General features: G+C 33.7%; 1 protein-coding gene across 2 annotated transcripts; it reads right to left on the bottom strand.

The window, feature by feature from the left end:
- Positions 1-1,264: 1,264 nt before the first annotated feature.
- Positions 1,265-6,445, bottom strand: LOC11415051 (NF-X1-type zinc finger protein NFXL1). Of its 2 annotated transcripts, none has more exons than XM_024785854.2 (2): positions 6,258-6,445; positions 1,265-5,113 (listed from the first exon to the last, which is right to left on the bottom strand). In XM_024785854.2, the coding sequence occupies exon 2, from the start codon at positions 5,096-5,098 to the stop codon at positions 1,577-1,579; it is 3,522 nt and encodes a 1,173-aa protein (XP_024641622.1). In that variant the 5' UTR covers positions 5,099-5,113; positions 6,258-6,445; the 3' UTR covers positions 1,265-1,576. The 2 variants fall into 2 exon arrangements, with proteins under 2 accessions (XP_024641622.1, XP_003619874.1); XM_003619826.4 differs by having other exon boundaries at positions 1,265-5,110.
- Positions 6,446-24,043: the final 17,598 nt, after the last annotated feature.

Raw genomic sequence — 24,043 nt, 5'->3', positions numbered from 1 at the left:
AAAGTGTCATATTTAGGCGAAACATCCAAAAGAAAACTCATACCCGTACATCAAAAATACTAATAAAGACACCAACCAAAGGCTACCAACAAAACCAAAAAAAAAAACTAACCCCCGAAACTACTAAAGCCAACACTAAATCAAAGTTGAACTCCCACACAACAGCAAAAACCAAACATGAGTCAAAAACTTCAAACTCCATTAACGCAAATCTCAAACACATATCCCCCGATACTCACACCAAAACCCTCCAAAACCGACCAAAATTCCTCTAAAAAATCATCAAACCGATCAAAACCCCTCCAAAAAACCACAAGCTCCTCATTCAACATTACCACAACCAACACTAACAACCGGAAACATCCCAACTCCCAACCCAACACTAACAACCACCACCTCACCGTTAACGCAAAACAACACCAACAACACCTAGAACCACCCACATCACCGTCAACACAAACATCACCAAGAACCACCTCCTTGTGATACAAGCAGTCCCCATCAATAATGGTTACAAAAAATGCAATCAAGGGTGTGAGAGCGCCCCATGCACGACACTCATCCAGCTCCCCAAAACTGAAACAGCAAAGGCACTAAACCGCAACGAGGCAATAAAACAAAACAGGGACAAAACAACCACCAAAAACACAGAACAATGACACCCAACCCCGATACTCCACAAGATAGAGAACACCGTTATCCACCGGAAGACAAACGGGAACAGCCAGCCCACATAGAAACGGAGAAAAGAAGATGGAAACAAACCCAAACCAGGAGCATGAATCAAATTCTGTTATATGAATATCCATTACTTGAATAGAAGATGTAGATAAACAATTTTTGAATTAGACTTGTGACTTAAATCATAACTGGATGTTGCAAACTATTCCATCAACAAAATGTTAAAATCATTTGCTAATTGTTTCAGAAAAAAATCACAATATGACTTTATTTTAAGGACACCTCAAACCTTTACAATCCGACAAACACTTACCAATATTCCATTAGTTCGAAATGAACTGGACTCGGTTTTCTTAAACAAAGTCACTGAATTCGAACATTGCAAATGAAAAATAAATAAAATTAGAACGAAAGATCATGCCAAAGGTGACCAGTTACGTTACTCCGGAGATATTAATCATCAACAAAGTCGGTGACTATTTGGCACCAATAACATAATTAACCTGGAAAAAAAAGTGCTAACAACTTTGTCAATGATAGTGCAATATTATGACAAAGGAAACACTTGCAGGCTTCATATATCTTCAATGAATATAAAATCAAAATAAGATTTCATTAACTGGTCAATGCACTTTGAGAAAATATAGAGCACTAACAAAATGCATTTTTTCCCTTTAGTCAAATACCCCATTGCTCAGTCTGGGTAATAAGATCCAATGGGTTTGAATTTTCAAACATTTACCTAAATGAGGAAAATAACCTCAACTTACCAAAACTGACAAAACATGGCAAGATGATACCATAAACCTCATGCATGTCTACTTTTCAACAGTATAAAATGAAATTTTAACAACAAAAAAGATTGTAATTTTTGTTTGTTCTTCATTACTTTCTCTCATTCAAAAGCCTTCTCCCAATCATCTACAACTTCAGCAGCTTCTGTTGCATCCGAGTTTCCTCCATCTGCGCCACCTGCAGAAGGCTCCACCTTAGTTGAGACATTGCCGCTTTCAGTTTGTTTTCCAGAAGCTACACTTCTAATGACAGTTGCTGGTGATGAACTCGAACTCGATTCATGATTCAAAACATTCCAAGGATTCAATGAAGCAGGTATTGGCGCTTCTTTCTTCAGAGCCGATGGTTGGATATTCGCAGAATCACCGGCAGTAGTCCATTGTTCATCGCCCCAAGAATCTTCTTTCCAACCCGGGTCGAGAACCGCTGCCTTTTTCCATGGATTGCTTCTCAGTGCTCCCTCTTTTGTTCCTCCCCAGGCACTGGTAACCGAAGACGCTGCAGATGCTCCAGCATTCTGGACAAACGAAACAGCACCCTGATAAACTGTTCCGTGATCCAACCTCCTCATCGCAGTTGCAGCTCGGGCAGGATCGTGAAAGACGGCCAAAGCATTCCTGTCATTCAACCAAACAAGCTCACATTCACCGCCGAATCTCAAAACCAAGGCACTAATATCGGCGTCCCTTGGCAAGTCTGGAAACGAGACAACAAGCCGTGGGTCCATGTCAACCAAGGGATCAAATGCAGTAGGAAGTGGCGCATTTAGAGTTGTGGTACCCTTAACACCAAGCACACGAGCCGGGGCCTTCGATTTTTGAGTGGCAGAAATTACGATGAATCTCTTTGGCTCCCAACCAGCAGCGTTTACTGCAAGCTTCCATCTTTCAGCAATCATTCTCACTGCATCTCTTTTATCCTTTATCATAGGACAAAAGACATGGACTTTCAAACCATGTGTAGTTCCTTTGCTTTTCCCAAGTACTAATATTTTGCATCTCTCCTCAATAGCCAAAACCCACTTTGGATCACGTCTAAACGTGTCAGAAAGCAACTCATAAGAAGAATTCTCACCGAAATGGAGAGCATCAAGACTTGGAGTGATGTCAAAGGCATCAGCAAGAACCCTTTTACGCTCCAACTTAGCACATTCTTCGTCACACATCAGCTTTCTTTGTCCAAGAGGAACTTTTTGGCCATTTGCATCGACTGGTTGAAGTGGCATGGGCAATTTTTGAATGATCGAAGCTTCAAAAATCGCATCAGCATTATAATTACTGTTATTACCACCAACATCGCAAGGAACATTCGCTGATATGCGGCCACAAGAACAAGTAATTGTAACGGGGAATTCACATCTTGCATCGGGACAAGGACATCCAGGGTGACAGAGAGCCATACACATGTGCCGGCAGCCACTCCTTGGAGCACCACATGTCTGTCCACATGCCGCTCGTAAACCTTTCACAATACCAGGTAGAATATCACAAGGTGGGGAGTGACATGATCTACCACATGCATGTAAACCGCATTGTCTAGTCCTTCCACAGGGATTATTGCATTTAATATTATTTGAGCCACAAGGTATGTTCCTAAGAATGACATGGCCACCGACACATTCTTTTGACACAGGCACCGAACAAGGAGGGCAATCTCCAAAATGGCAGCTATGAGAGCCTGAATGGCCACACGGCTGAGGAACCGAACATGGAAGCTGACATAAGGGAGGCATTGTACCACAAGGTAGAGGAGGAGGAATTGAAGTCATACCACAAGCACATGCTAAATCAGTGAAGATTGTTTCAAGACAAGGTGGGCAATGACCACTGTGACACAACGTTTCACACACATGCTGACCACATCTCAGCTTCTTCCCACACAGCATGGAACAAAAGTGAGGATCCCAATCCGGAGTAGTCAAACCATTATTTGGACCAGACAATGGACAACACTTTTCACTACACCGGTGCCTTCCACAATTCTTCTTTGCCCCACACGGCTTTTGACAAGTAAATTTCTGATTCTCTGTTGTTTTATAGCATTCCACAGTTCTGGAAGTTGAGCCACAACGACATTTCTGTGAAATTAGGACCTTACACGGTGGACATTCCCCGACATGGCATGTCTCCTTACAAGCATGTACCCCACAACGAAGGGTCTTGCTGCATACTTTTGAGCAGGTAGGTATCGGATCCACACAACTCTTGCGTTCATCCTCCAACTTTGTTTTCCCGCAGCAGCATGCCTTAACCCGACTTGGTAAAAATTCACATTCACCGCAGCTTCCCGGATGACAAACCTCGCGGCAGATATGATTACTGCAGCCAAGCACATTTCCACAATTGGAACCACAAGAAAAAACTCCACCTTCTGCTTCAAATTCACCTTTCATAGCCATCTCCCCACAAAAAAGAACCTGTGTCATTTTACTGCAAAAGCAAGAGGCCTCAATTAGCACCTGACAAGGATCACAAGGACCCACATGGCATGCATTTTCACAGTGATGACGTCCACAATCAAGAAGCTTATCACAGCGCTGACCGCAGGTAAGATCTGACTGCCGATCAGAGCAGCGAGTAGCAATTCTTTTCTTCCCACAAGGGCACAAACGAGGAGGGGCAAATGCTTTACATGGAGGACACGGACCCGGATGGCATTGCAAGACACAAGCATGAGGGCAAAGCTCGTCCTTTCTCTCTTCAGTAACAAACACCTCCTTTTCAAGAGGCTTCCCGCACGGTTCGCCGCATGAATGAGGGGTCAAATACAAATCAGACGGAGGATCAACCCTCTTCCCACAAAAGCAAGCATACTTAATATCCTTTGAAGACGTATGTTGCACAGACTGGCAACCAGGACACCGCCAGTTAAACCCTAGATTCTTCTCCGCCGATAAATCAACTGAGGTGGGCGCACGAGCCCACTTCTTGATGCAATTCAGGTGAAAGATAGAGTAGCAACTGGAGCAAGACCAGATAGGCGCGGACCTACGAACCATATCATAACAAATCATGCACTCCACGGTACCTTTCGTGAGCTTCTCCTGAATCTCCTGCACTAATTGAGGCAAGCTAGAGTCCCTTGATCCATATTGCCTCCCCGCCATATTCCCACTCCTCCCTCTACCCCTTTCCACCCTATGAGCAACATGTTCCCTCTCCACACGATGAGCAACATGTTCCCTCTCCACCCTGTGAGCAACATGTTCCCTTTCCATGCGATGGGCAACATGTTCTCTCTCCACCCTGTGCGCAACACGTTCCCTTTCCACCCTGTGAGCAACATGATCCCTGTCCGTCCTATGAGCAACATGTTCCCTTTCCACCCTATGAGCAACATGGTGATTACTTCTATGCCTAGCAAATGTTGGAGCAACAACAGCCCCTTGATTGGATGAACCACCATCACTATTAGTGTTCTTCTCATGAGAGTGCAAACTTGTAGGTTGGTCAACAGTTGTGGTGGCGGCGGCGGCAGTGGTGGTGGAGGCGGTGGTGGTGGTGGATGTGGTGGAGGCGGAGCTGGATGCTCCAGCTCCTTTCGGAATCCATTCTTGGCGAGGAGGACGGTGTGAAGGGAACCTCGACCCTTCCCTCCTTTCTCGTCTTTGTTGCAAGCTCATGCTCCAATGTCCCTTCTGCACCCAAAATTCAAATCATTAACAATAAGCTAAATTGTGCCTCAAAATAAAAATAAAAAAACAATAAGCTAAATCGAAAACTCAAAATCTCGGTCTCAAACAAACACAACAACAACTCCAAAACCACAATATTCAACTACCACCCAATTCTTCCCTAACCCAAAATTCAAAACTCTAACAATAAGTACAATCAACAATTTAAACCCTCAAAGAATCTCAAATACACAACAATAACAACAACCAAAAAATTCAACTACCGACATTTCTTCCTAAAATTCAAAACTATAACAATAGGCTCAATCAACAATCCAATCACTCAAAAAAATCTCATCTCATACACACACACAAACACACATAACAAAACCACAATATTAAACTATTCCTCAATTCTTACCTAACCCAAAATTCAAAACCCTAACAGTTAGTTCAATCAACAATTCAATCACTCAAAGAATCTGAAACACACACATAACAAAGAAAAACCACAATATACAACTACCTTCAATTCTTCCCCAACCCAAAAATCAAAACTACAATAAACTCAATCAACAATTCAAACACTCAAAGTCACACACATACATTGCAAAACAAAACCATAAATTAATTCAACTACCCATCAATCCTTCCCTGACCAGAAATGCAAAACTCTAACAATAAGTTCAATCAACAATATTCAAAACTATAACAATAAGCTCAATCAACAATTCAAACACTTAAATACACATAACAAAAACAAAATCACAATATTCAACTACCCCTCAATTCTTAACCAAAAAAAAACCCATAAACAAAAACACAAAAAGATCACAACTTTCAATTCTAGATTACCCTCATTTCTTCCCTAAATTCAAAACTACAACAATAAGCTCAAATTCAACAATTCAAACACTCAAATACACATAACAAAAACAAAACCACAATATTCAACTACCCCACAATTCTCCCTTAACTTAAATACATTAATTACATCACAATAACAAAAACCCAGAAACAAAAACACAAAAAGATCAAAACTTTCAATTCTTAATCACATAAAAGCATATCTTGATTACAACTTTCAAATTCAAAAATTAAAAAAACCATATTTTCAATTTCATTGTATTAATGATAATAACAAACGATGAAGGAGTGAGATAGATACCTTGACGAGAAGAGGAAGAGAATTGACAAACAAGAGTTTGGAAATGCTTCTTCTTCGTTTGTTGTTGAAGTTTCTGCGTCTGAACTTTTTTTTTTCTTTCTGAGATTTGTTTTTTTGTTTTGTGTTTATGAGTTTCTGTTCCTTTATGTTTGTGTCTCAGAGTTTTCTTGGGTCGGTTCAATAAAACCAGGGAAAAAGAGAAAAGAATATAACTTCTTTGTTGTTTTTATATAAGAAGTTTACACCGTCGGTTTATTTACTGATGATTAATCTTCATCTATGAATTTGTCGAAAAAATTATTGAGTTTAATGGTGGTGGGTTGACAGTCAAAAATAATATTGCATACGCAATTGATCAAAACATTTAGAATTACCACATCGATTAATGTTTCTAATTTACGTGGCAATTTAAAATGTTTTGATTGATTGCTTGTTCAAAGTTGTTTTGGATAGTCAATTCATCACCAATAAACTCATTTAATTAGTATAGTCTGTTAGTGTATAATTATTTTACACATGTATTAAATGATGTGTTGTGATGTTAATTGATGAATATGAAAACATATGAGTTGTTATATTCATTAATTAGATATCATTAGATATGAAAACATACGTGACAACATATCATTAGATATATGTGTAAAATAATTATATATCTATAAAATATACTAATTAAACTTTTTGTTAGATACATAAGATGACTTTTCCTTCCCAACTATGTATGTTTGGTTTCATTAAGCTAAGAATTGGTTTTGAAAGAATTGATTATGATTAAAAGTGGGTTGAAGGTAAAATAATTTATGTTTAGATATGTTATGTAAAAGTGAGTTTAACTATAAATTTGTACGTAAAAATCAATTTTGGAATCAAAAACTACAAATTCTAGCTTCAAGTGGAATCAATTCTTGAGGCAAAATCAATTCTACCAAAAAACAATCAAACATGTCAAAATCAATTCTACACCTTTAAAATCATTTTTTGCCGTCGCTAAAAGTAAAACCAAACATATATTATATTGTCTTTATACTTTGAGATCGAATCATTGTTGGGATTAAACCAACCTCTCAAATTAATCTGTCTTTGTATCAAATACTAATGTAAAAAAACCATTGGGTTTTTTTTTTTTTACTTTTTCTATTTTTTATTTATTTTGACTTTGACAATAATTTTCATATTCATTGAATCAAAATTATTTTGATATTCAATAAATGAAAATTTTATTGACCCGTATTTTTTTACTTTTTTTATTTATTTATTCTGACTTTGACAATAATTTTGGTATTCATTAAATGAAAATTTTAATGACATAAGTAGTCAAAATAAATTTAAAATAAATCATATGGGTATAATGCAAGTGGTTCTTGTCCAATGTCTTTGAACTTATGGTTGGACCTAATACAAGCTCACAAAATTAGTTTGTGAGGTGGAGATTGACCCGGTAATAAACAATTGTTTAAACCGTATTACTTCCAACGTGAGACTCTTAACACACTCTTATCACGCCCAGGACTTTGACATATGGAGTGTGATTCGATTGATCGATAGTGAAATCTGATAGCATGCAACTTTTTGTAAGATGAGGATTGCCTTAACTTATGACCATTTGTTCTAGTCATATCACTTCCAATGCGGGACTCTTAAATTAATGTGTGAATATTGTAAATCATGTGTATCAAGTTTGATTTCTACTAAATCATTGATAAAAACATGTTTAAAATAAAATTTAACATTATCAAACTTCAAGGTCAAATGAATATATAGAAGTAAATGTAATTGAGAGAAAATGAATGTTAGAGACACCCTGCTTTCAATACTTTGTCTAGTGGTCTTGAAGTGTTATCAATGCATGCCCCGTCATTTTAAGTGAGATCAATTTTTAATGTGAAATGTTCGAAAATAAACTTTCAACCTTGATTCAAATTATTGATAGCGAAACATTGTGAAGCAATGCGAATACAATCTGCCTTGTGTAACATCCCAGTTTTTAATATTAATATATTAGTATTATTATTGGATATTATTATTATTATTATTATTATTATTATTAATTAGTATTGATTGTTTGATGTTATTAATTAAATTATTCACATCTATTGAGTTGCAGGTAATGAGAAAGTAGATGAGTTAACTAGTTGGTTAAAGAATGGAAGAAATTAATTTTTAAGAAGAAAATAACGCTTTTAGTTTGGCAAGAATAAGGAGATATGGTGCAAACATAGGGAGGTGTAAACAGTAAGGTTGTGTAGTTATAAAGCGAAGAGTAATCAATATTGGGGTGCATATAGTAAATATGTCTAAAGATTATGTGAGAAATTAAACCCGAATAGTGGTTATAAATAGAGAATAGCATTAGAAGATTATGGTTACAAAAGAAATAAAATAGAAATAGCAAGATAAAACTAGGGTTTGGAGTAAATGATGCATATAAAGAGATCTTAGGGAGAGATTCAGTAGTAGGATTCACTAATTCTGCAAAACATCGAGGTAAGGGGGGAGTTTTATTCAATCTAAGGGTGATATATTCATGTGGGTAGAGAAGAGTCATTAACCTTTGGTGTTGCCTTAATTCTTTTAATGATTTATTTGCCAAATTTATGTTCTTTTATGTTGCTGTAATTATATGTTTGATTTTTGTTTTTGAATTGTGATGTTTTTATTTTAATTTCATGATTGAAATATGGTTATGTTGTGTTTTGAATATATAAGCAAAAGTGACCATAGAATTAGAGGTGTAATTGATGTTTTAAGGTGTAATAAGTGTTAAATTGAAGCATAACAATCATATGTTTTCTATCATTTTGGGGTCATAAGGGTTCGAAAACAGTAATGTTTGGGCAATTTAGAAGCAATCTTGAGGCTTAAAATGTAAGATTCGAAAATATCGCAGTGCTGTTGCTGGGGCGCCTAGCGCCCACTTACAAGGAGCTGGCACTTCTGAATGTTGTTCCTGGAGCCTAGCCCCACTGTCAAAACATGCATATTTGGTTGAGTTTAGGAGCATTGCATACATAATTGTATTCTATTAATGAGTTGTGAATTCATAAATGATAATTGTCTTTGTTTAAGTGTTGAGTGTCCACTTGCAGTTATTAAATGATGATGAGGGATATGTTTAATTGTCTTTTATGTATTCTATCTCTTTGAGTCTACTCATGATGTTTATGCACCTGTATTATTTTGAATGTATGATCACCCCTTTCTTTTGTTGGATGCATGAACCCTTCTTTTGGAGGATGGAGTGGAGCCTTTCTCGTCGACTTTTATTGTTGCTGGAAGTTTAATTTTGTGTCAATGCTCTAATTCCGTAACATTGAGGATTGGAGTTTCTTTTTATTTTTCTGACTTTGGTTTGAGATTTTTGTTGAATTCAGTTCATTTGTTAAGATGATATGACAATTTTTGAACTTATTTTCGTTGCACTTTTTTAAATTATATTGAAGTACTATTTGAACGATAAGAATGTGTGACACCCTTATATGTTTAAATATTAATTGTATTTTTAATTTAGAAAATACTAGTTGGGGTTATGGTGTTAATTAGTTGGTATCAGAGCAGGTCAGACCAGTTAGACTAAGTTATAACTTTATTAATTCCTTTGTATGTGACAAGTATATAAGTATTGTCGATACTCACTTTCGTTTTATTAATGTTTTTTTATACTAAATATCTAAAATTGTCATTTTTTTTATTGGATTGCGTTAAAAAGAAAAACTAATAGGAAGTTAGTTATATTTCATGATAAAAATTTCATACGAAGGTAGTTCTATTGCATTGAATAAACTCAATGTGAGATAAAAATATATGAACATCATAAAACTTACTTTTAGTAAATGTAAATTAAGTATATGGTTTATTTTTTTAGAATAAAAAAATTGACATTCAATAATTTAAAGATTATTTTTTAGAGATTTTATGAAAAAATATAATCAATTATGGGTTTGTTAATCATAATAACGATCACTTTTTTGAAAAAATTATTTTAATTTGTTTGGAATTTAGGTGTGGCAATATGATCCATGAAATCCATTTCCATCTAATCCATCCATCAAACATAAAGTTTGTTATCGGATTGGTTTGGATCCATCCATCAAACAATCACAGTGAGCCGCCGGAGATACACCATCAACCACCGTGGCTTGCTGAAGAGCCGCTGTGGTCAACGCATGTCAATGGTTGTGCACCACCTCCTATTAATATATATTTTTTAGTGTGTATATATATATATATATATATATATTTATATTTAATTATGAACTATTTAAAATTTGTTTTGGGTTTGATAAAAAATATGCTTTGGTCTTAGACATAAATAAATATTGGGCTGAATAGTTTTACTTTTTGACATAAATAAATTAGTACAGTCTTTAGAAGATTTGTTAAACACCGTTGTGTTGGTATGAGTCAAAAGAGAGTGCTATGATTGGACCGGAAGCTGTTCAGCAGATTACAGAAAAGGTTAAGATGATTTAGGAGAAGATGAAAGGCATCACTGAGTAGGCAGAAGAGTTATCATGATAAACAGAGGAAGAATATTGAGTTTCAAGTTGGAGATCTTGTGTTTTTTAGAGTTAACCTCGTAACCAGTGTTGGTTGTGCTTTGAAGTCTAAGAAGTTGACACTGCATTTTCTTGGTCCTTATGAGATTATAGAAAGGATTGGAGCAATGGTTTATTGGATTGTGTTACAACCATTGTTGTCGAATCTACATAGTGTGTTTCATGTGTCTCAGCTTCAGAAGTATGTCTACGACTTGTCGCATGTGATTCAAGTGGATAATTTGGAAGTAAGGGATAATATGACCATTGAGACTATGTTGTTAATGATTGAAGATCGAAAAGTTAAGCGGTTAAGAGGAAAAGAGAATGTCTTGGTGAAGGTGATTTAGGTTGGACCTACTAGAGAGAGCATAACTTGGGAATTGGAAAGTCGGATGAAAGAATCATATCCGAAGTTATTTCCTTCAGGTAATTTTGGAGAGTTGTAAAGACCCAATTTTTAGGATAGTATTTATTTTATTATTTTATTTAATTGTTTAATGTGATTATATCTTTGGGTTAATCGGATTTTATTAGATATAGAGAAAGTAAGGGTATTTTGGTAATCTGAGGAATGAAGGACATTTAAGTAAATTAGAGGTGAAAGTTATTTTATGAGATGGGTAATAACTTTGTATAACTACTAGAATAGAGGTAATTGATTGAATTAGATAGTTATTTATTAGTAAGAATAAGATTGAACCTAACGAGGATTGCTTTTTAGCCCCCCCCCCCCCCCCCCCCCCAATATCTCTTTAGGTCCCCTAAAAATACAAAAATAACCTTTATAATACATCCGGTAGTTACATACCGGTAGTGCATTTTAAATTTTCACATTTTAAACCTTCGGTATGTACATACCGGAGGCACATTTTCAACTACATGTATGAAATTATCAGATGGTTTACCAGGGTCCAAATCTTCTATAAGTTTGCATATAGTGGAAAACGTGACAAGATCCTTAACTCCGTTCAATATGGATGGTCATTGGTTAATCTTTTATTGATACTAGGAATGAGAGCCATGAAACTGATGCTTCAGTAGTTGCAGATTCTTTCACTTCTGAGTCTCTTATCTTGACAGAAACCATCGACGTATATCCGGCAAACGCACCTTATAAGAGGAAAGTAAGCCCTGCAAATGCTGAGGAATTCAACCATTCTAGCACCTCTAGGAAAAATTTAGTTATCATGATCTTTCTCATAGGTCATAATTTTTATTCTTTACATGTTTGCTAGTTTTACCAAATATTGCATTGCTCTATATAGGAAGAAAACAAGTACTGATGATGCCAATGAACCTAAGACACAAAAGAGGTTGCAATTGCAAAAGGTCTAAGTGTACAAAAAATACTGTGAATGTTTTCAATTTGGTAATTCCAACAGTTTGAAAATGTGCCTTCGGTATGTACATACCGGAGGTGCAAAATGAGAAAAGTTAAAATGAACTACGGTATTTATCTACCGGAAGTCTTATAAAGGTTATTTTTGTATTTTTAGAGGGCCTAAAGAGATATTGAGGGGGCCTAAAAAGCAATCCTCGAACCTAATAGATGTTGAGTTAACTAAGCCCAATAGGATGAGTATATAAGTGCCAATTTGGTTGGGCTTCTGCAAGCTATAAACGCACGTATTTACCTTCCAAACGTGATTTCTGCATTTTACAATATGTTTGGTTATTTTTTCTCCAGTCAATTAAGGCTTCCAAAAGCAATTTTAGGAGAAGCTCCAAATCCTAACTTCTCCAAATCAATTCCACGTTTACCGTTGGTTGGCAATTAGAAAACAATTTTTCTTCCTTATTTGCCCTCAACTCCATCTCTCTTTCTTCACATATCCGACCCATTTTTTTCTTTCGCCTTCCCGGAACCTCTTTTATTTTCTTTTTATTTTGGTGTCAGATTCCAGTAACTTCTTTTATGCTATGCGTTTTACTCCAGCTCTTTGATTTTGTTATCATTGTTTTTTTTTCTCGGCTTGAAAACGCATAGTTTATAGTTTATACAAAATGTATTTTATTTGTCAATATTCCCAAAAAAAAGTGAAACTTAAGAAAAGAAAAAAAGAATATAACTTCTTTTCTTATAAATATATTATAACTGTTCCATTTTTTTGCGTTAAAAACTTTTCGATTTGGTTATGATATTTTTTTAAAAAAAATATTATAATTTATATATAATATAAATGATGTCTAATTTTGTAATTTACATTCAAAAGCAATTTTGATTCAAATTATTCAAATAACTTGAATTGGTAAAAATCAATTCTACATAAATTTATCTAAACATAAACGAATTACATTCAACTCACTTTTAGTCAGAATCAATTATGTCAAAATCAATTCTATCAAAATCAATTCTCGTTGCCGCAGAACCAAACACACACTAAGAGTAGTGTTAGTCATAACCCTAGTTTTGAGATTCATTTGGTAAGTTTCACAAGAAAGAGGCAAAGTGAGAATAGAGAGAAAATTGAGAGAAAAGAAAGAAGAAAGATACCTAAGAGGAGAAAGAGGTAGAACAAGCTTGAATATCAAGTAGATGAGAAAATTTGGAGCTAGGAAGGCTTAAAGTTTGAAATCTAAGGTATGGGTGTGAAAATTACTTTTCATACAATTGATTGAGGATATGGGTAGAACTTGGTTGTTGTGTTTTGTTGTAATAATGATGAATGATGTTAATTTCGTGCTCTATTGTTTGAGCTAATTTTGAATATGATAAAAGTTGTGAAATGTCGTTGTTATTGTTGTGCGAAAACTCATGGTTGATTATATGGAATAAGTGATTTTGAGATTTTACCTTAATTATGTGAAAATCATGATATTCTTGACGATTGTTGCTCAAAACATGTTCTTTACTTTCCATGTTATTGGGTATACGTTTATGATTGAAATTCATGGAAGTGATTATGTTAAATGTGAGGTTTGAATTAAGTTGTAGTTTGTTTGTGAATTTTGTGAGAAATGGGTAATAATCATGGAAGTGGTGTTTAGATGAATTGGGTTATATGATTGTGTTGGTGAAGTTGTTATTTTGATGAAATGAATAAGAAAATTATGTTATGTTATGAACTTTTGGGCATGGGATTGAATTTGGGGAAAAACGAGTTTTTTAAGCTAAGAGTCATTTTAAGTGATTAAGTGGATTAAGCTATGTTGTGATAATTTGAATTGATTCATGATATCTCGATTCGTATCATCATTTTTCTCTGGTCTTGTATTTTGCTTTGTTGAATCGAATCACAGTTCTATGATTCTTATCAACCTTCATGTGGATACTTTGATTTAAACATTTTTTTTATTCATATCAATCTTCACAGCTTAGATCTGTCTATTTTCACATGTCTGAATTGAATCATACATTAACTGATTTGAATCACTACGTTGTTTTTGACTAAAATATTGCACTTACTACTCATTCATATATATATATATATATATATCCACACCACTCCCAAATTACTGCACCAATTGCAACTATCATCTTTGAGTCTTCAATCCTCTCTTTCCACTTGTTCTTCAGATTAAACACTTTTTCTAAGAATCATTATGGTTTTTGAGTCATAGATTTCTAAAGTTCTATAGAGATTCTAGATTAGTTTCTTTGAAGGAACTTGATTGGGAATCAAAAGTCCAAAGGGAAAAGAGTGATTTCATTCCACCTCTAATGGGATTGGGGGTTCTTTCTAATCTTCTCAAGTTCAAGGGAACTAAGCTCCAAACATAACAAAGAAGAGTTTGAGGTGAATAAATTCAAGGATTATATGGGAGTTTGAGTTTCAAAGACTTGGAGAATCACCAATTTCAAGGGTTACTTGAAGATTGTGGGTTGTGGATTCGTAGGATTGAAGATTGGGGTAATTGATGAAATTCTTTATAATCATAACAATTGTAATCAAATTTCAACAATAGTGGAAGCCCTTGATATAGACATATTCTATCAAGAAGAGCAGTCGTACCCTGAAGCGAGGACGAAAGAGAAAATCTACTATAAAAATTATGGTGTTCTTCTCTTCCCATTCCTCTTTGATTTTGCTTTATTTGTTGTATATGAATTTTAATGTTTGATGCTAGTTTATTTAATTGTGATTCTTTTTAAGACTTAACCTAATATTAATTCATTGAATTAAAATCCTTTTTAAATTCAATTTCATCACAATTGAACTTCAATTAGGTTTCAAATCATTAATTCATACTTTGTATTCCTTAGTGTCAGGTTGTTTTATTGCAATTAGGTTTGATTTGAGCTTGTTTAGTTTTGTAAATTATGTTGTTGAATATTGATATTTGATTGTGCCTTTTAAGATTCAACATTTGAACATCTCAATTCAATAGTGAATCTTAACGTTTTATTCATTGTTTTGATTTTTGTTATTGTTATTATGCACGAACGGAAAAGGTCATACATTTTCTAATCACGCTCTCACAAAACTCTTGTAACGACTTGGATCAACTGATATTGCCGTTTTTGGTTTTCTTTGATACAATTGAAACAAATGATTCTCCTCCATTCAATTTCTGAATTCAAAGTTGAACCATCACCAGATGCCCATGCTTTTTGAATTTTCTCATGCTTGAAGTTGATAAAATGTTGTTTCAATAAGGCTTAAATATGAAAATAGTCCCTGTAAATATCTGACATTTTGGTTTTAGTCCCTATAAAAATATATTTTTGGTTTTAGTTCCTGCAAATATAAAAAATTTGATTTTGGTCCTTGGTATATTGTTTTAGTCCTTGTAAAATTGATTCATATTGGATTTGGTCCTTGTAATATGTAGAATATTTGATTTTAGTCTTTAAAAAATAGGAGACTATTTGATTTCAGTATTGATAACTGAAGAGAAATAAAATACAATTACCTTAGTTATACAAATTTATGGATTTAAAAAAAAAAAAGTTAAGCAATGAGAGACTATTGGAGTACATAAAATAGGATGCTACATTAGTACATTCCTTAAAAGAAATTTTGTCTGCAAAATTTATCTTAGATGCCTAATGAGGATACAAATCTAACATATCGGTTTCCCTTTCCTACCTAGAATCTTTTATGGATTCATCCAATAACACTTTAACCAGAAAAATATGTTTACCATTAAATTCCTTAACTCTCTGTGAGCTTAGTTGGTATGCTTTGTACCCTAGATTATCTGAAAATTGATGGTTTCTGATTCAATCACATGAGATGGGTTCTGAAAAAGTTCATTGCTAAGAGATCAATTGGACTTACTAGAATGCTACTTCATTGAATCACAAGTGAGAAATTAATTTGTGACACTTGAGAAGTGCTTCTAAAGGACCCAAAACCGCCACCATAAATGTGGCTAAAAACTAAAAAATCACAACTGCCAAAAACATAGTATGTCATGGCCACCTATAATGGGGGCCTCCGACCGTAAAAAACTCCACCACTTAATTAGGTTGTTTTTCTTTTGTGTGTTGATGACTAAATTTTACAAGTACATGAAACCGTTTTTAAGAAAAAAAGTAGTAAGTAAAATCGTCTCCACAAGGATGGTCGTTTCAACTAGGAAATTAGCTAAACTTAATTTGAATGCGCAAAACAGTTGTGTGGATTGCAGAAAATTAAAGGGTTTGATTGCGGATTTTAGCGTCGATTCCTTGTCAGATTAATGCAAGAAATTATCAGTTATGAGATAAGGCTTTAAGTGATTGGTTCAGTGGGATCTAACGTCCCTGCAAATGTTAAGTCGCTCCTCAATCACCCTAACGGTCATACATGATATACATGGTATAGGGTCGTCAAGCCTACATGGATCCGTATGCGGTCGAATAGTTGATAAGGTGGGAAATTACTCCCTCACAGGTAATTGAAATATAGGCATAATAGAAATTCCTTAATTTTAATCTAAATGAACCACTTTTACTTAGGAATCTTAGAATTTCACCACATACCGGTACTTGTCCCTATTATATTAAATGGATATGCCTAACCTTATCTTACGAAGGGGAACGCATAGAGTTTATATGCAACGTTCAGAAAGTAGACCAAAATAACTTTTGTAGCTTTTATATCTATGGTCAATCAAAATTTCTAAGTATGTCACACCAGTGAAAGCATTAAGCCTTTTGCATATAAAAATTAGATAGATTTCAAGACATAACTGAATAAAAGACATGAATTAATTTGATCCAACAAACATGGAGGTTCATATTAGAACCCTAAATTAAAGACAAATTACAAAAGAAATAAAAATATACTCTAAGAACAAAGATTAAGGAGAAGCTCGTCTGTTAATGCTCTTAGGTTTGGCCTTCCTCTTGAACCGCCAAGTTATGAAAGAGAATTTATGAATGATAACTCTTGTATTTATCGGCAAGTTTCCAGCTAGGTTTGAGTTAAAATATTGGGCTTTCTCCCTAAACCTGCATTGAAAAAAAGCATTTAGTTGTTTTTCCAAGCCTTGCACACGCCTCGTTCCAAGGGACACCTGCGCCGTGTGTGAGTGCTACAAACAATGATTTTGATCACTGTTTTTCACCCCATGTGTGCATGGGAGCACACTTGGGGCACGTGTGAGCACACATGGTCGCATGGCTTCAACTTTTAGTGTGTTTTGCCTTTTTCTTTGTCTTTTTGAGTGCTTTCTTCTTCTTAGCTTGTAATAGTTTTTAGAGGCTTGGGATAGAATTCCCCTAGCTTGTAATATTTTTTAGAGGCCTCTTGAATCTTCATTCCATGTCTTCTTAATTCTTTAGGAGGTGTCTTGCTTTGCCGAATTACATGATTTTTCAATTGAATACTTACAAATCACCTAAGAATTGTTTGGTTTAGGAAAGAACTAGAATTACATTCTTTAGTAAGAAAAAAATTACAAATTGTCCTTTAAACCAAGAGCAACTTCTCTAAAACTCCTCTTTATTAACTTAAATAACTACTAAAATGACTAAAAAATATGCTGAAAATAACTTAAGATGATTTGTCATCATGTTATAACTTACTCGCCACTTATACATATAAAACTCTTGTATTGCTCTTGTTATTTTAATAAACTATTGTAGTTTTTACTTCTTGCTTTCTTTTTCTGTTGTTGTTTTTGTCCACAATGAATTCTTGTGAGTAGACTCCCTTGATCTTGAGATTGTGGAAAATAAGTCACAATGATAGACTTTTCTTAATTATTGCTATGTTTTCTATATTCATCTTAGTGCTTTTAAAATTGTGGCATATGATTATTTGAACTTGTCTAATCATAGTGACAATTGATGTAAATATAACTAGATCAAATAATCATATGTTTATATGAATTATGGGTCAGTTAATTGAAGTTCACCGATCAAGACGATTGATATAGGGATTAGAAGATCAAAAAATCATTTGGTTATAATAAAACATTTTTAAAGGAACTGAATAATTATAACATTATAATTTAAAATATTATGCATCAACCTTTCGTGAAAAGCAAAGGCACCGGATCTATAAGATGCATCAAAGATTTCAAGGTCTTAATTTGTATAGCAACTTAAGGACTTGAGATTGGAAATTCTATCTTGTGATTGAAATTCAAAATCATAAGATATTTTTATTATATTGTCAAAAAAAAAATTACCAAAATAAATCATCAATGTTTTTAAAGCCCAAAAACACTTTTTTTTTTTGTAGATAGACGGAATGACAAAGCCATTATAAACTCACACATACAAGTGGAGGTACTGGGGGTTCGAACAATTTCGGCATTTTGCCAGTTGAGCTAGGACTTCTAGATGCCCAAAAACACTTTTTATTTGCATGCTTATGAGAAAAATGTAATCTTGATGATCACATATCATGTGAGATCGATATTTATTACAATGATAAAATCGTGTATTTGCGGTGATATCAATAATTTTGCTTAATAGAGTGAGAAAACATCTTCATCTCTTCACTATTTTTTGCTTCTTTTTGTTTCTTTTTCACTTCTGATTTTCGGTTTCTATCTCCCTCTTTTGGTTCACATCTAAAAACCTACAAATCCTTAACTCTCAACTCTCATTAAATTTTTTTTGCTCAACAAATTACTCTCCCAACTGAAGAAACCAATGACAAGATGGTTTGGAAAAACAACACCTCAGTGCAAGATTGTCATTAAATCTTGCTTGGTGAATATCATTAATGCTATCTGGTATAGAATGAATCAATTGCGATTCCAAATTAAGCCTATCCATTGGAAAATCATTATTAACAACATCATTTATGTTGTTTTCATGTCTGGAAGTAAATGCCTATCCATAGGAATGGAGATGGTCTCTACATCGGCCGTTTTGCTCAGAATTAGGTTAGGTAAATGCCTTTCATGCTGAACTTTTGGCTGCTATACTTGCTATGCAAAACTGCCCACAAAAAGGGTTACACTCACCTATGGTTGGAAACTCAGTTGGTTTGTTTAGCTTTAAAGTCTTCTGCTAATGTTCCTTGGATTTTAAGAACTAGATGGCAAAACTGTTTGTTTTTTGTTAGAAGCATCAATTTCATTTAATTATTCAAAATCTTTTTTCTATAAACAGGTTTTTTTTTTCTTTCAAACAAAGATGCAAAGAGCATCAATTCATTAGATAAACCAAAAAAGAAGTAAAAAAAAGGGGGCTATACCAAAACCTTTTCAAAAGATAGAGAATCTAAAATTGGGCATTCTCAATTTATTCCATTAGTTCGAACTCACGTAAAGAAGTGGTTAAATTAGTAAACAAAATCAGTTAATCATAATAATAATATATTTGTTAACGGTGTGTTTTAACTTCAGAATTGAACTTCATAAGAATGAACAAGGTAAATAAGATTCTTATATATTATGAATACGAAGTATTCTAAAATTAAAATATATGCCACACAACCCCATAAACTAAACTAAACTAAATCCTCTCACAACACACAAGCATGCGCGCGTGCGCGCGCACACACATATGCATGTGATTAATTATATTTACTTCACAATTCATTCATCTTTTGAATTCATAGAATATTATTTAAGAATGACTAATCTACTTTCATTATTCTTTGTCATGAGAATGACATTGATTTGTTTCAAAATTGAGAATAGTAAACGGCTTGAGCATGAACTACTATATGTTTAGCTGTAGTAGTTCAAGCTGAAGTCATTTACTATTCCTAATTTAAGTTTGAGAGGTTACGAAGTAATTGATAACATCAAAGAAGAGCTAGAAAAGAAAGATCCCGATGTGGTTTCTTGTGCTGATGTCCTAGCCATGGCTTCTAAGATAAAATATTCTTTAAACTTTTCTTCTTTAAAATCTTCTTTAATCTTTTCATATGTTCCTAAATATTGTGTTTTGTAACATGCAAGGCTCCTATGTATGATATTCTAAAAGGAAGGGAGGATGGAAGGTCAAAACTTGAAGATACTTTCAATCTCCAAGCCCCAATATTAAATGCTTCTCAACTCATAAGGATTTTTGGGCAACAAGGATTTTATGCAAAAGGGTTAAGATAATTAATGTTATAAATATGTTTTTAAATGTTGGAAATATAGAGTTCAATTGATCAAAGACAAAATTTGAATTTGAAATAGGAAAAGTATATCATTAGAGATTTTGATTGTGTAAGAGCTCACAAACTAGGAGTGACAAAGTGTATTTTTTTCAAGCAGTTAAATTAGTAAAAAAAAAAAACCATAAATAATAATATATTTGTTAACGGTGTGTATTAACTTCAAAAACTCAACTTCACGTAATAAAGAACAAGGTAAACAAGATTCTTATATAATGAATATCAAGTATTCTATAATTAAAATATATAACATACAACCCTACAAACTAAACTAAAGTAAACTAAATTGTGTCACCACATGTATGCACGCACGCACCCACACACAAGTATGTGGTTAATTATATGCTTTTATCATTCAAACACATTTCAAACTCCCAATAATATCCTCAATTTCTCACTCAAAAATAATATTAATATTGTGAAGTGTTCATAATTACCTCAAAGATTTCCTTCCCTGATAAATTCAAAACATTTACGACCAACTTGGTTACGATGGTTCAACCTCACTTGCATGGAAAGTAATAAGTATAATTATCAGCAACAAGTAAGTCATGGCTTTGAAATTAGTACGTTGAAAGCAATGTGATTAGTATAAATCTTGGTTTTTTTTAAGCAGAAACTTTGGTTTGTTATTAACATAGACTGATTACTTATATATAATCAAATTAATGTACTGTGGAAAACGACGTGAGACTAAATTTGTGAAAAAATTTGAAGGAGTACCAAAATCATAAACTTGATAAAAAAAAGTAAAGGACTATAAAATTCTATCTAAGCCAAAATAAAATTAATTATTATCAAAATTCTCTTTAATCCTAACTCGCTATTGGGTTCACCCTACACAAATTAAGAGTAAAATACTTTATTTATAAAAAAAGAGTAAAATATTTTATCTATAAGCTAGAAAAGGGAAATATCAAGAGGTACGTGTATTAGTTGTTCAACTCTTTAAAGGGGTGATTTATTCGGTGGCGGACCCATGGAGCCATGACACCGTTCAAAGTTTCTATATATATATAGTAGGTTAGGCATAGTATTAACACTAGTTTTCAGTTGGTGAGTTTGATAATGATTCTTGCGGGGATTCGAACTATCTCTGCATTTAAGGAGGGTAAACAAGATTCTTATATTATGATCATAGACTATTCTAAAACTAAAATATATGACACACAACCCTACAAACTAAAATAAACTAAATTCTCTCACCACACACGCACGCGCCCACCCACATCTTTCCACGTCCCGTCTCTTAGAACAAACCCCTAGCTTGTTAGAACTTTTTTTTTCCTTTGATCTATTTCATTTACCACATATATAAAGAAAGAAATAAACAAAAACATATTCAGAATACACAAAGTTAAACAATAGACTATATAGCAACTTATGAAGGCTAACTTAAAAGACGAAAATGTCATTATAATTTTTTCTGATTTAAGAGAGAAGGGAGGTGTAAGTGTCATTTCAAGTTAATAATACAGTCAATATTATGCAGGTCCGAGGAAGATAATGATCTAAGATTTGGTTCTTATAAAAAAAATAAAAATAAAAATAATGATCTAACTCTAAGTATAGGTTAGGTGGATTGTAGAATATTATTTTTAGAGTCACATTTCTTCAAGTTGGTCATGGTAATAATCTTCATAATTTACTCGAACAATGTTAAATATGTTTCATAGTATAAATTTCCTTTCAGTGATATTTATTAGTACACCTCCATTAGTTCGAACTCACGTAAAGAAGTGGTTAAATTAGTAAACAAAATCAGTTATTAATAATAATAATATATTTGTTAACGGTGTGTTTTAACTTCAAAATTGAACTTTATGTAAGAATAAAGAAGGTAAATAAGATTCTTATATATTATGAATATCAACTATTTTAAAATTAAAATATATGCCACACAACCCCATAAACTAAACTAAACTAAATCCTCTTACAACACACAAGCATGCGCGCGTACACACATGCCTGTGACTAATTACATTTACTTCACAATTCATACATCTTTTGAATTCATAGAATATCATTTAAGAATGACTAATCTACTTTCATTGTTCTTTGTCACAAGAATGATATTGATTTGTTTCAAAATTGAGAATAGTAAACGGCTTGAGCATGAACTACTATAATGGGCCTATTTTTTTTTCTTCCAGCATGATATGATCTCTTTTGGGCCTATTTTTTTCTTGTTTATTTAGAGCACTCTTAATTTTTTTTTTGTTGCATATACTTGTTGTATAAAATAACAAAGTTCTACCCACAAACATTATAATTATTCTCTAAAAAAATAAAATAAAAAAACATTATAATTTTTTTTTCTCTTCTAAATAATGGGGCCTAATTTTACTAAGAGAGCCGGGTCTCCGATTTCATAGGGACGGCCCTACCTATGTATAATATTCTAAAAGGAAGGGAGGATGGAAGAAGGTCAAAACTTGAAGATACTTTCAATCTCCAAGCCCGAACATTAAATGCTTCTCAACTCATAAGGATTTTTGGACATCAAGGATTTTATGCAAAAGAGTTAAGATAATTAATGTTATAAATATGTTTTTAAATGTTGGAAATATAGAGTTCAATTGATCAAAGACAAAAATTGAAATAGGAAAAGTATCATCATTAGAGATTTTGATTGTGTAGGAGCTCACACACTAGGAGTGACATTGACTTGTATTCATTCATCTTTTAAATTTTACAAGATCATTTAAAAATGACTAATATACTTTCACTGTTCTTTGTCATGGGAATGACATTGACTTGTTTCAAATTAGGAGTAGTAAAAAGTTGTAGTAGTTCATGCTCAAGCCATTTACTGCTCCTAATTTGAGTTTAAGAGGCTATGAAGTAATTGTTAACATCAGAGAATAGCTAGAAAAGAAATGTCTTGGTGTGGTTTCGTGTGCTGATGTTCTAGCCATGGTTGTGAGAGATGCAATTTCTTTTCTAGGATAAAATATTCTTTAAACTTTTCATATTTTCCTAACAATTGTGTTTTGTAACATGTGCAGGTTAGGGCTCCCATGTATGATATTTCAAAAGGAAGGAAAGGGTGGAAGAAGGACAAAACTTGAAGATACTTTCAATCTCTGAGTCCCAACATTCAATGCTTCTCAACTCATAAGGATTTTTGGGCAACATGGATTTTCTGCGAAATAAAGAATAAATTTGACATTAGAAATTTAAAAGACCGATTTGACACAGGAAAATATAAAGACTTGTTTAAATTATTTTAACTACGTTACAATATCTCTGATATAATCGTGTTTCGGAATGGGCCTCCACCCACATCACCGGGCCAATACATGATGGTCCATTAGACCATAATCTTTGTCGTTCAAGGCAACTTGGGGGACTTCATGTGTGCTTCACCGTACAAGAGTGCCTCTTGTTAATTCTGGACCGTTTAAATGATTGATGAAAACCATTGTCACAACCGTGCGCAACCCAAATTTGATCCTTAATTAAAATAATCAAGGGCAAGAATTTATTTACTTGTGGTAAGGGCTGTTGATAAACCGAGCCAACTTGAACATAGTTCAGAACTCAACTCGGAGAATAACTCGTTGAACTTGGTTCATTAATCAAATTGGTTGAACTTGAGTTGAAAATTAAATTCTTTAACGAAATAAATTGGAGCTATCTGTAGTTCAAATCGTTTAGTTTATGACTTAACTCGATTATATACACACACATATGACTTTGGTTATGGAAGAGTTTTCTTTTAAGGATGTTTACAATTCTAGCTGTGAAA

The sequence above is a fragment of the Medicago truncatula genome, chromosome 6, assembly GCF_003473485.1.
Source record: "Medicago truncatula cultivar Jemalong A17 chromosome 6, MtrunA17r5.0-ANR, whole genome shotgun sequence".
NCBI lineage: Eukaryota > Viridiplantae > Streptophyta > Magnoliopsida > Fabales > Fabaceae > Medicago > Medicago truncatula.
This window is presented reverse-complemented; position numbering and strand designations above follow the sequence as displayed.

Coding starts and splice junctions, on each gene's coding strand:
- LOC11415051 (XM_024785854.2), bottom strand. CDS start 5,098: ATGAGCTTGCAACAAAGACGAGAAAGGAGGGAAGGGTCGAGGTTCCCT.